General features: G+C 42.7%; 1 protein-coding gene across 1 annotated transcript in view; it reads left to right on the top strand.

The window, feature by feature from the left end:
• Nucleotides 1–12238, top strand: part of UXS1 (UDP-glucuronate decarboxylase 1) — a 94724-nt gene that overhangs the window by 77820 nt on the left and 4666 nt on the right. The window contains 3 exon segments of the mRNA XM_065580951.1: nucleotides 2149–2192; nucleotides 5305–5365; nucleotides 6930–6987. Coding sequence (XP_065437023.1) covers nucleotides 2149–2192; nucleotides 5305–5365; nucleotides 6930–6987 — 163 coding nt within the window.

The following is a 12238-nucleotide window of genomic DNA, read 5'->3' as shown; positions in this document are numbered from 1 at the left end:
CCTGTGGGAGCAACGGAGAAATGTTAAGCAAGTAAGTTAGTGTAGGCACAGCCAAAGTCAAATAATGACTCCCTTTAATTCTTTGGAGTCTGAAAAGTCACTAGGGAAGAGGATGAGGGTACCGGTGATGCTTCAGCATCCTGACTAAGTGGTGGACACTGGTTAACTGGAACATAAGAAATGCAGCTCTCCATTTGAATGAATGGGAGGTCAGATTTTTAAAGTCGTCACAAGTTATTGCTGTTTTTTATATTACAGTGACACTGGAGACCAGATCTTAGGTTGGGCCTCTAATTGTGCTAAGCATTGACCTGTCACAAAGACGGCCCCTACCCCAAAAGTGTTCATTATCCAAGTATAAAATGAGACAACAGGTGGATGCAGCAGGCAACATTTCAGTTCAGTGTAACAAGTAGCAATCACTGCAGCCATCAGTTACCTAACCATTGTCGGATGTTTTGCAGCCATCACAGCAGAGGAGCGTTACAAGGAACAGTTTGAAGGAGGCCTCGTGGTAGACTTCTTAGTTCTAATTTGTCAAAGTCTCTAACCATGGATAAAATAATAATAAATAAAAGCTTGACCCAAGGTCACTGTACTACTAGTGCATGAGTATCAAAAAGCAAAATCGATTAGGCATAAGAGTGAGACTGAAGTTTTGTTGAATTGGCCAAGCTCAGTAAAATAAATCAACAGCCAGCAGAAAAACAGTGAAAAGTGAATCAGAAATCAAAAACTTTCACTTAATTTTTTACAACTTTTGCTGTTAAAATTAAAATCTGTTATCAAATTAACAATTTTAAAACATGAGTGTATTCAATTTTTATCCCCAAAAAACCCCAAAAATAAATGGATAAAGGCACTTGTTGTTTAAAAGAGAAGTTCAAATGTGGGAACTAATTCTACGAAATGGGAACATCTCTCTTTATTATTCCTCATTAGAGTCAAATGTGTTTGTCCCATGCAAACAGTCATCTTGTTTTTATTGTTAAAATATTTATATGAGAAGTTGGGGCGGAGGGGGAGTGAATACAGCCTAATCTCAGACTGCCTTTAACACATGTGGCAATGAAGATCACTGTATAGGAAACATGCACAAAGTGAGTTCCCCCCCCCCCCTTTATATATATATGTGTGTGTGTGTGTGTGTGTATGTATATAAAACCATTTTAAAACAGAGGCTGGAAAGCTGTGTGGGGCATACTGTCAAGCCACCACTGCACTGTCCCACATTTCTTTCAGAATAAGATATTAAGTAAACGCTATTAGACCTCTAAATGTTTAGGGCTTCATCCAAAGCCCACTGAACTGAAGACTCTCTTTGAGATTAGTGGAGTTTGGGTCAGACCCTTAAAGCAGGCTTAACCTATGACAGATGTTGGCATGTACATCAATTGTGACCCTATTTTCTGAGCAAAACAAATATTCTATCTACTACTTCCAAAAAGCTTTTCTAATTCAGTGTGTGTCCATGTCAAGTGATGTATCCCCATTTTTATCCTTAAACATGCCTAGTTATAGCTTTCAAATATTGTTATTGATTTATACTGGAAATTTCAAAAGTATGCTGATTTATTGCCTTAACTTCACAGCCAACCTGTGTAAAAACTGACTGTGTAAAAACTGTACTATGTTGAAGCCATTGCAATGCCTTAGTTATTTCCACATAACATGAGGGGGTGTTTTGATTTTGGTGGGTTTTTTGTTTTGTTTTGTTTCCTGAAAAATAGATCTGCTTCAGATTTTCACTGTATAGTCAGTGTAGAGATTCAGACAGCTGAGAGTCATGGTCAGGCCTGGAAGGTGATATTAGCAGCTGCGTTTTCTGTGGAGTAAAGAGGAGGGACACTGATGGGTCCTGGGAAGACCAGAGAGAAGTAGGTTATAATCCTCAAGACAAAAGATAAGCGTTCTACCTATAGACAATGAAAAGAGGCTGAATCTTAGAAAAGTAGTGTATGAAGAATTGCCAAGATTAGGATTTGGCCTGGCACTCATGACGCACAGTCTGGCAGTCAGCTCAGATTGTAACTTGGTTTTGTGTCCCATATTCATGCCTCAAGTGGTCCTGGCAGCCTGCTTATGGGGGTGATGAGACATGGCATATGTTTTCATGTTCTTGTAACTTCGATTTTCATTGTTTTTTAGGTCTATGGGCCTGGAACTCAGACTAGAGCATTCCAGTATGTCAGGTAAGGCTTGCTTGTTCTCTCTAACACTTTTCTACTGAGTCTGATATCTGTCATCGTATCCTAGTAGACTCAGACATTCTACAGACTGGATCAAGCCAGTAAAACGTAAAGCAAAATGGGAAATGTACAAACGATTCTGTTTCTTAAATATGAAGTAGTGTTCTAGAACACAAATTGTACTTTCACAGAGAAGTTGAATATATAAATAGTCCCTAGCCAGGTGAGAACTTTAAATTCAGACATAGCTAGTAATTTGTGGTGATCCTCACCAGTGGACGCAAGGGGTTCCGTTGTTGTTTTTCTGCTTCATGAAATCTCAAGTTTCATGTCTTTGTATCTGAATACACTGCTGCCACCTTGTGTTGATAGCCTGTGTTAGTAATACAAGGAATTCTGTGGATTCACTGCTCTACAGCCAAAATGCTTCTGAAATAAATGTAGTCAAACTTTACTAATTCTGGGTCACTGAGAACGAAAATGATGCTTAAAATTGTTGATTGGCTCTCGTTTTCAAGATATGCTATTGGGTCAGTATATACGACCCTTGACTTGGGAATGGCGGAGGATAAGTGAGTTATAAAGGGAAGGGATCTCAATTTAAACCAGAAATGACTAAAATACATCTTTGACTGGATCTATGAATAAATCTATGACTGGGTTTGGACAGTACTTGCTTTTTAGGCAAAACAATGAATGATGCAATCTGAAGCTGGTATTGCGTCATACATGATATGAATTGCATCATGTTATTCCTAGAAGTCATGGATGATGCAATCATAACAAAGCTTACATCACTCTGCTGAACAAATTGCCCTATATCTGCTCTAGAAATCATACAGTGTCATGCTCTCTTATTTGTCAGTGTTTGATTTTGCAAAGGGACACATTTCTGTTTAGCCAAAGTGAGCAGAGATGCCTCGTACTTGTGTGAACAGTGCAGATAACTTCTGCTATGTTTGTGGTGAAGTGACTTTTGCATCACAAAAGCGCAGTATAACCACTATGGTTAAGAAAGCCTATCACTTTTATTTTGGCTGCAAAATTGGAGATCAGGACGAGGTGGGCCCCACACATATGCTGCAACACTTGTGCAACAAATCTTCGCCAGTGCTTGAACAGGAAAAGGAAATCTATGCCTTTTGCAGTGCCAATGATTTGGAGAGAGCCAACAGATCATACCAGCAATTGTTACTTCTGCATGGTGCCTCCAGTTGGGAAAGGTGTGTCAAAGAAGAAAAAGTGGACTGTGCATTATCCAAACATTCTATCAGCTATACGCCCAGTACCCCACGGAGAAGGACTGCCGGTTCCTGATGCACCAGAATCATTCTCACTTCAGTCAGACAAGGAAGAGGATGAAACTTCTGGTCCTGAACCATCAATGTCACAGGACCCACATTTTCTCCCATCCTCCTCTTCTGAACCACACCTCATAACACAAGGTGAACTGAATGATCTTGTCAGGGATTTGGAACTACCCAAGAGTAAGGCAGAGCTGTTGGGCTCCAGACTACAGCAGTGGAATCTCCTGGCAGGTGATGTTAGGGTTTCCATGTTCCGTGATCGTCAAAAGGATCTTTTCCCATTCTTCTTCATGGAAGGTGATCTTGTAGCCTGCAACAACATCGATGGTGTGATGGCAGCCCTCAACATCGTTCACGATCCAGATGAGTGGAGACTGTTCATTGATTCATCGAAGACGAGTCTTAAAGCTGTTTTACTGCATAATGGCAATGTTTTGCCATCAATTCCAGTTGGTCATGCAGTCCATATGAAGGAAACAACATGAAACAACTTTTGAGGTGCATAAACTATGACCAACATCAGTGGCAGCTTTGTGGCAATTTGAAGGTTGTTGCTCTCTTGCTTGGTCTGCAGACTGGATACACAAAGTACTGCTGTTTTCTCTGCGAATGGGATAGTCGTGCAAGAGATTCCCACTACATCCAGAAAGATTGGCCACTCTGACAGTCATTGGAGCCTGGGAGGAAAAGTGTTCAGCATCCACCACTTGTCGAATCAAGGAAGATTTTGTTACCACCCTTACACATCAAGCTGGATCTGATGAAGAACTTTGTCAAGGCCATTGACAAAACACAAGCAGCTTTCAAGTACCTCCGTGGAAAATTTCCAAGGTTAAGTGAAGCTAAGATAAAGGAAGGTGTCTTTGTTGGTCCTCAGATTCGTTAACTTCTTCAAGGTGATGCATTTGACCATGCGCTGCGTCGCAAGGAAAAGACGGCATGGAAAGCCTTCCAGTTAATGGCAATAAATTTTCTCAGAAAAAACAAGGCAGACAACTACAGGTTGTTGGTGGAAAACCACCTCAAGGCATACAAAAGCCTTGATTGCAACATGTCACTAAAGATTGTTTTCCACCGAACTGCGGAGCAATGAGCGACGAGCACGGCGAGCGATTTCACCAGGACATTGCAACAATGGAGAAACGCTATCAGGGCAAATGGAGCCCATCAATGCTTGCAGTCTATTGCTGGACAGTGACAAGAGATGCTCCATTTAATGAATACAAGAGACAAGCCAAGAAGCGCCGAGTAGACACTGAATAGGACTAAGCTATGTACATAATAGTTTTTTGCCTTTTGTTTCACAATAAATTTTATTTATATAACCCTTTTGCTGATTTTTAAAGTGTTACATAAACAGGACAGGTGAAATATTATCATGTAAAGCAACCATAAACACATGAAAAGACCTAGGTTTACAATTTATGATTAAAACTCTATCTACACAATATACATAGACATAAAATGTAAAAACTTAAATATCTTAGAAACAGTAGCCAATCAGTTGTTTTAATTGTCATATTTGAATTCAGCACATCAAAATACATAATAAATAGCACATTTTATCTCTGAAGCAGACGACTTCTCAAAAATTGTAGACCAGTGTTACCGGTTGGTATGAAATGTGGACTTCCACTTGAAATCTACAAAATGCATAAAATCCATTTTACTTGCAGGTTTTGATTTCTCCATTCTTCATCTAATTATATTGCTTCAGTGGGGTTCTAGCGATATGGATCTCTTTGAATAAAATATGACTGTTTAAAGAGAAATGGATATTTACTCAGTCCCTGCTTTCCCCTTTGCAGTGATCTTGTGAATGGGTTGGTGGCCTTAATGAACAGCAACGTCAGCAGTCCTGTCAACTTGGTGAGCATACTGTTCTGTTCTGCTACATTTACTTCACAGTAGTCTAGTTTTTGCTTTCTTGCTTGTCATTGGTGTTAACTTTTACAAGAATTAAATGCAGCAAAAATACTTCCCATTATGCACAAAAAACCCTATGTTCACTTTACATATAAGAGATTTGGCGTAGTACTTGCTGGGCTCCTATCTGATCCTTAGATCTGATCACTGTCTGAAGAATCAGAGAATTTTGCAATATGTTTTGAGTTTTAATTGATTTAAGCTTTTTGCTCAATATGCAATACAGCAGAACCCCGTTTATCCAATCTAATTGGGACTGGGGGCAGATTGGATAATCAAAAATCTGGAAAAAGCAGAGAAAGGGAAAGTGCAATGCTGCAGCACCATCTAGTGGCCACTGGAGAGATCACTCCCCTCTGGATCTGTGTGTTCTGGTTGTCCAGTTAACACAGAGAGCCGGATAATGGAAAGTCAGATAAACGGGGTTCTACTGTATTAGAAAGGGGGGGCAGGGAGTAAGTTATTTTAAGACACTTCAGAAATGCAGTTGAAGACCACCCTCATTTCTATACATCAAAAGTGCGATCTGAAACCATTGGTGACATACTGTTGTAATTTATTAACCTGCTTCTGCTCCAGAAGCTTCATTTTTTGTTGTTGTTGTGAATGTGCCCCTCCCCCCCCTTTTATGGTAATTGTGCTAAAGTATCATCAGTAATAGAGATTAAATGTGGATGGCTATTTCCAAAGCAATTATAACATATCCGTGGTTTATCTAGTCAGTTTGAAATTATAATATTTAGAAGCGTATGGCATACTGCTGAAGTCAGCTCTTGAAAAACTGATGGTTTTTCCCTTGGGAGTCTCATGGAAAGCAAAATGTGCATCTCATGAAGCTAAAGCGTATGGAAAAAGGGGGACGTGCACAATTAAAGAACACCCGAAAACCTTTGAAAACCTATAGTTTCTTTTTTGGATGACTAAATAGACTCAACTTGGGAGCCGGGTTTTCAAAAACGCTCTGTTGCCTTGACTCTGCTGCTATTGAAATGGTAAAACTTCCAGTGACTTCATTGGGAGCCAGAGTTAGGCCACCAATGAATGCTTTTCAAAATCCCACCCTCGAAAATGCATTTTGTTATGTGTCTTTGAAGACACATTACCTACCATGTTGTTTAAAAAGATGTGGGAAACCAGAAATTTTTTGTTTATAAGTGGTTCTGGTTACTTTTCAAAGTAGAATTGAGATGTAGTGCCTCTTTGAGGATAATTAACCCTTGGAACAATTTACCAAATTTGGTGGTACATTTTCCATCACTGGCAATTTTTAAATCAAGTTTGGATGTCTCTTCAAAGAGATGCTCTCGTTCAAACAGGAATTCTATTAGGGCAGTTTTCTGGCTTGTTATACAGGAGGTCAGACCCTTCTGGCCTTGTAATCTATGAATTTTAGTTCATTCATGTATTTGGTTACTATCCTCATAGTGACTCCTGGCAAATCACAAAATACGCATTTTTAGAGATGCTTTGTAATTTCTCTTGTAACCTGTATCCACTTCCTTCTTAGGGGAACCCAGAAGAGCACAGTATCCTAGAATTTGCCCAATTAATTAAAAAACTTGTTGGTAAGTATGACAAGTAATTATTGGGTGAAGTTCATAGAGTGCTTATATTATCGGATGATAATTACTTCATTAAAGTATGTATAATACATAAGACTAATTGAATCTGTTTCTTTCCGTTGCTAAACAGCAGTTTTACCAAGGATATTTGTCTACTGATTCTGTAATTAAATATTAGATTAAGAATTTAGAATTTAGTTCAGATTTTCAATTATACATAAAATACTGTATGAAGAAAAGAATGAATATTTATTTCGTATGTGGTAGTTTGTCATGTACTGATACAATTCATGCCCATTCTGAGAGGGACTACCAGGTAGTTCTGAATATTGCTCCCCATTCTGGTCTGACCCCAGGTAGACTTCTCTATGCATGGGTTTTCTTCTTTTAAGAACGAAAAGAAAATGTAAGATGATCCCTGGCAGGTGTACTACACAAATTCTGGCAGCAATAGGAAGGAGAGATGCTATGACTATTTTAGATAAAAGTTCAGTACAAGACACCAACTCCTGCCGTAAATGCAGTCATTGAAAAAGTCTAAACTGAGCTGAATGTGAATGAAATTTATTATCTCCGGAACTAAAACACAAATACTGTTTGGGTAGATTCGTCCAGGAATCCTCCTCACATTCCACGAGTTTCTCTCTATACCACCATCAAAAGTCTCGTGCTGTGATGACAGTTTTTCTTCCCCTATACCGACCTGGAAACTGGAGGCTAGAAGTGATTCATTCCAGCGCCCATCAGACTCTCCCTTTCACTTGGCTGGAGGGGATGCTGGAGATTATTTGGCAGTCCCTACCTCTCGCCCTGTGTTCCTGCTGTTGTGTGTGCTGCCTTTACAGCATTATTGAATCCTGAATTTAGGCTGCTAGGTAAGACAATGCTTCCAGTTCCACACACAGGGCCAGTTAGGCAGAACTGTAGGGTCTCAATGCGTGGATGAGATGATGGTGTAGGGAGGCAGGGTTTAGATTTTTTAGGAACTGGGAAACCTTTTGGGAAAGGGGGAGCCTATACAGAAAGGGTGGGCTCCACCTAAACCAAAATGAAACCAGATTGCTGGCACTTAACATTAAAAAGGTCGTAGAGCAGTTTTTAAACTAAGGGCTGGGGGAAAGCTGACAGGTGCGGAGGAGCACGTGGTTCAGACAAAGAGATCCCTTATAGGAGGATCTACTAATGGAGATTCTCTATGCTCTAGTAAGCAGGAGAGTATGGAAGATGGTAAAATACAAGTAGGATCTGATGAGAAACAGTCAAATGAAAAAGTCTCATTCAATTACATCATGTAATGGGAGACAGCTAAAAAGTGGCAAGTTTTTAAAGTGCTTGTATACCAATGCTAGAAATCTAAATAATAAGATGGGTGAACTAGAGTGCCTCGTATTAAATGAGGATATTGATTCAAGAGGCATCACAGAAAGTTGGTGGAATGAGGATAATCAATGGGACACAGTGATACCAGGGTGCAAAATATATCGGAAGGCCAGAACAGGTTGTGCTGTTGGGGGAATAGCACTATATGTGAAAGAAAGTGTAGAATCAAGTGAAGTAAAAATCTTAAATGACCCAAACTGTACCATAGAATTCCATGCTCGAATACTAAAAATATAGCAGTAGGGATATATTACCGACCACCTGACCAGGATGGTGATAGTGACTATGAAATGCTCAGGGAGACTAGAGGGGCTATTAAAATTAAAAAACTTAATAATAATGGGGGGTTTCAACTATCCCCACAATGACTCATGTCACCTCAGGACGGGATGCAGAGAGAGTTTCTTGACACCTTAAATTACTGCTTTTTGGAGCAGCTCGTCCTGGAACCCACAAGAGGAGAGGGAATTCTTGATTTATTTCCTAAATGAAGCACAGGATCGGGTCCAAGAGGTGAATATAGCTGGACTGCTTGGTAATAGTGACCATAATATAATTAAATTTAACATCCCTGTGGCAGGGAAAACACCACAGCGGCCCAACAGTTTAGCATTTAATTTCAAAAAGGGGAACTACACAAAAATGAGGATATTAGTTAAACAGAAATTAAAAGGTACAGCACCAAAGTAAAATCCCTGCAAGCTGCATGGAAACTTTTTAAAGACTCAACTTAAATGTAAAAAGAGGCTCAACTTAAATGTATACCCCAAATTAAAAAACATAGTAAGAGAACCAAAGAAGTGCCACTGTGGCTAAACAAAGAAGTAAGCCAAGCAGTGATAGGCAAAAAGGCATCCTTTAAAAAGTGGAAGTTAAATCTTAGTGAGGAAAATAGAAAGGAGCATAAACTCTGGCAAATGAAGTGTAAAAATATAATTAGGAAGGCCAAAAAAGAATTTGAAGAACAGCTATTACTCAAAGTAATAGCAAAAAAAAAAATTAAGTACGTGAGAAGCAGGAAACCTGCTAAACAACTAGTGAGGCCACTGGATGATCAACTGCTAAAGGAGCACTCAAGGACGATAAGGCCGTTGCGGAGAAATTAAATGAATTCTTTGCATCAGTCTTGATTGGCTCCCTCACAATCATTTGGTACACCCAAAAAGAATGGCATCAGTCTTGATTGGCTCCCTCCAGTCATTTGGTACACCCAAAAAGAATGGCTCAGGTTTGGGAATCTCCCTCACATCCTCAACCGTAAACGGTTGAGGATGTAGGGTGACCAGATCACCCAAGACAAATATCGGGACGCGGGGTGGGGGGGTGGGGGGGTGTGATGGCGGGGGGCGGGGCCAAAAAAAAAAAAAAACCTTCCTCCGCAAGTGCTGGAGGGAGGCCCAGGAGACTCAGGGGAAGCGCGGGGCCGGGGTGAGTAACAGTCCGGCCTGGCCCCGAGCAGGCAGGACTCAGTTGGGAGGTAGGGCGAGGAGGGGGGCGGCCCGCAGGGCCAGGCGGCGGCTGTTCTCCCCCCCCGGGCAGCGGGACTCGGGAGCAGCCGCTGCTGCAGCTCCCACTGCCGCGGGGGCAGGAAGCGGCCATGGCGCTCCGCGGCTGCAGCTCTGGCGCCCCCGAAGCCCCCGAGCCGGGGCCTGCTGCGGGGACCCAGCAGCGCGTACGCTGGGCCCAGCCCCTGGCCAGGCGCGTCTGGGCTGCTGCCCAGCTGGTGCTATCCCGCGGCGGCCCCGGAGTGGGGGCAGCAGGCCCCAGCCCCCCCGTCCCGCAGGGGAACGAACGGGGCTGGGCTGCCGATGCCTCCGCCCCGGGGCCGCCGCGGGATAGCACCAGCTGGGCAGCCCAGACGTGCCTAGCCAGGGGCTGGGCCCAGCGTACGCGCTGCTGGGTCCCCGCAGCAGGCCCCGGCTCGGTGGGTTCGGGGGCGCCGCAGCCGCGGAGCGCCATGGCCGCTTCCTCCTCCGCGGCAGTGGGAGCTGCAGCAGCGGCTGCTCCAGAGTCCCACTGCCCGGGGGGGAGAGCAGCCGCCGCCTGGCCCCGCGGACCGCACCCCTCCTCGCCCTACGGCCAGGCCGGACTGTTACTCACCCCGGCCCCGCGCTTCCTCTGAGTCTCCCGGGCCTCCCTCCAGCGCTTGCGGAGGGAGGGGGAATGGTGAGCCCGGGGAAGAGGCGGGGATTCGGGGAGGGAGCCAATCGGGGGAGGAGAGGGCGGAGTCGGGGCGGGGGGGGGGGTGCGAGCACTTCCGGGCTCTAGGCTCGGGGCATTTCCTTGTTTGTCCAGTGTCCCGACCGCATGTCGGTCGGTACGCGGGACAAACAAGGAAATATCGGGACAGTCCCGATAAAATCGGGACAGTCCCGATAAAATCGGGACGTCTGGTCACCCTATGAGGATGTGAGGGAGATTCCCAAACCTGAGCCATTCTTTTTGGGTGTACCAAATGACTGGAGGATAGCTAATGTGACTCCAATTTTTAAAAAGGGCTCCAGAGGTGACCCCAGCAATTACAGGCTGGTAAGCCTGATTTCAGTATTGGGCAAACTGGTTGAAACTATACTAAAGAACAAAATTGTCAGACACACAGATTTGTTGGAAGAGTCAACATGGTTTTTGTAAAGGGAAATCATGCCTCACCAAACTACTAGAATTCTTTAAGGGGGTCAACACGTATGTGGACAAGGGGGATCCAGTGTATTTAGGTTTCAGAAAGCCTTTGACATGGTCCCTCACCAAAGGCTCTTAAACAAAGTAAGCTGTCATGGGATAAGAGGGAAGGTCCTCTCATGGATTGGTAACTGGTTAAAAGATAGGAAACAAAGGGTAGGAATTAAATGGTCAGTTTTCAGAATGGAGAGAGGTAAATAGTGGTGTCCCCCAGGGGTCTGTACTGGGCCAATCCTATTCAACATATTCATAAATGATCTGGAAAAGGGGGTAAACAGCGAGGTGGCAAAATGTGCAGATAATACAAAACTACTCAAGATAGTTAAGTCCCAGGCAGACTGCAAAGAGCTACAAAAGGATTTCTCAAAACTGGGTGACTGGGCAACAAAATGGCAGATGAAATCCAATGTTGATAGAGGAACAAAGAGTCCTGTGGCACCTTATAGACTCTCCGACATTGGAGCATAAGCTTTCGTGGGTGAATGCCCACTTTGTCAGATGCAAGTGGGTATTCACCCACGAAAGCTTCTGCTCCAATACATCTGTTAGTCTATAAGGTGCCACAGGACTCTGTTGCTTTTTACAGATCCAGACTAACACGGCTACCCTTCTGAATGTTGATAAGTGCAAAGAAATGCACATGGGAAAATATAATCCCAACTATACATATAAAATGATGGAGTCTAAATTAGCTGTTACCACTTAAGAAATAGATCTTGGCGTCATTGTGGATAGTTCTCTGAAAACATCCACTCAGTGTGCAGTGGCAGTCAAAAAAGCGAAAAGAATGTTGGGAATCATTAAGAAAGGGATAGATAATAAGACAGAAAATATCATATTGCCTCTAAACCCATGGTACGCCCACATCTTGAATACTGTGTGCAGATATGGTCGCCACATCTCAAAGATATATTGGAATTGGAAAAGGTTCAGAAAAGGGCAACAAAAATTATTAGGGTTCTGGAACAGACAGATTAATAAGACTGGGACTTTTCAGCTTGGAAAAGAGATGACTAAGGGGGGATATGATTGAGGTAAATAAAATCATGACTGGTGTGGAGAAAGTAAATAAGGAAGTGTTATTTACTCCTTCTTATTACACAAAAACTAGGGGTCACTAAGTGAAATTAATAGGCAGCGGGTTTAAAACAATCAAAAGGAAGTACTTTTTCACACAGCACACAGTCAACCTGTG

The sequence above is a fragment of the Chrysemys picta genome, chromosome 1 (genome assembly GCF_011386835.1).
Source record: "Chrysemys picta bellii isolate R12L10 chromosome 1, ASM1138683v2, whole genome shotgun sequence".
NCBI lineage: Eukaryota > Metazoa > Chordata > Testudines > Emydidae > Chrysemys > Chrysemys picta.
Note: the sequence above shows the minus strand (reverse complement) of the source record. Positions and strands in the feature narration are given on the sequence as shown.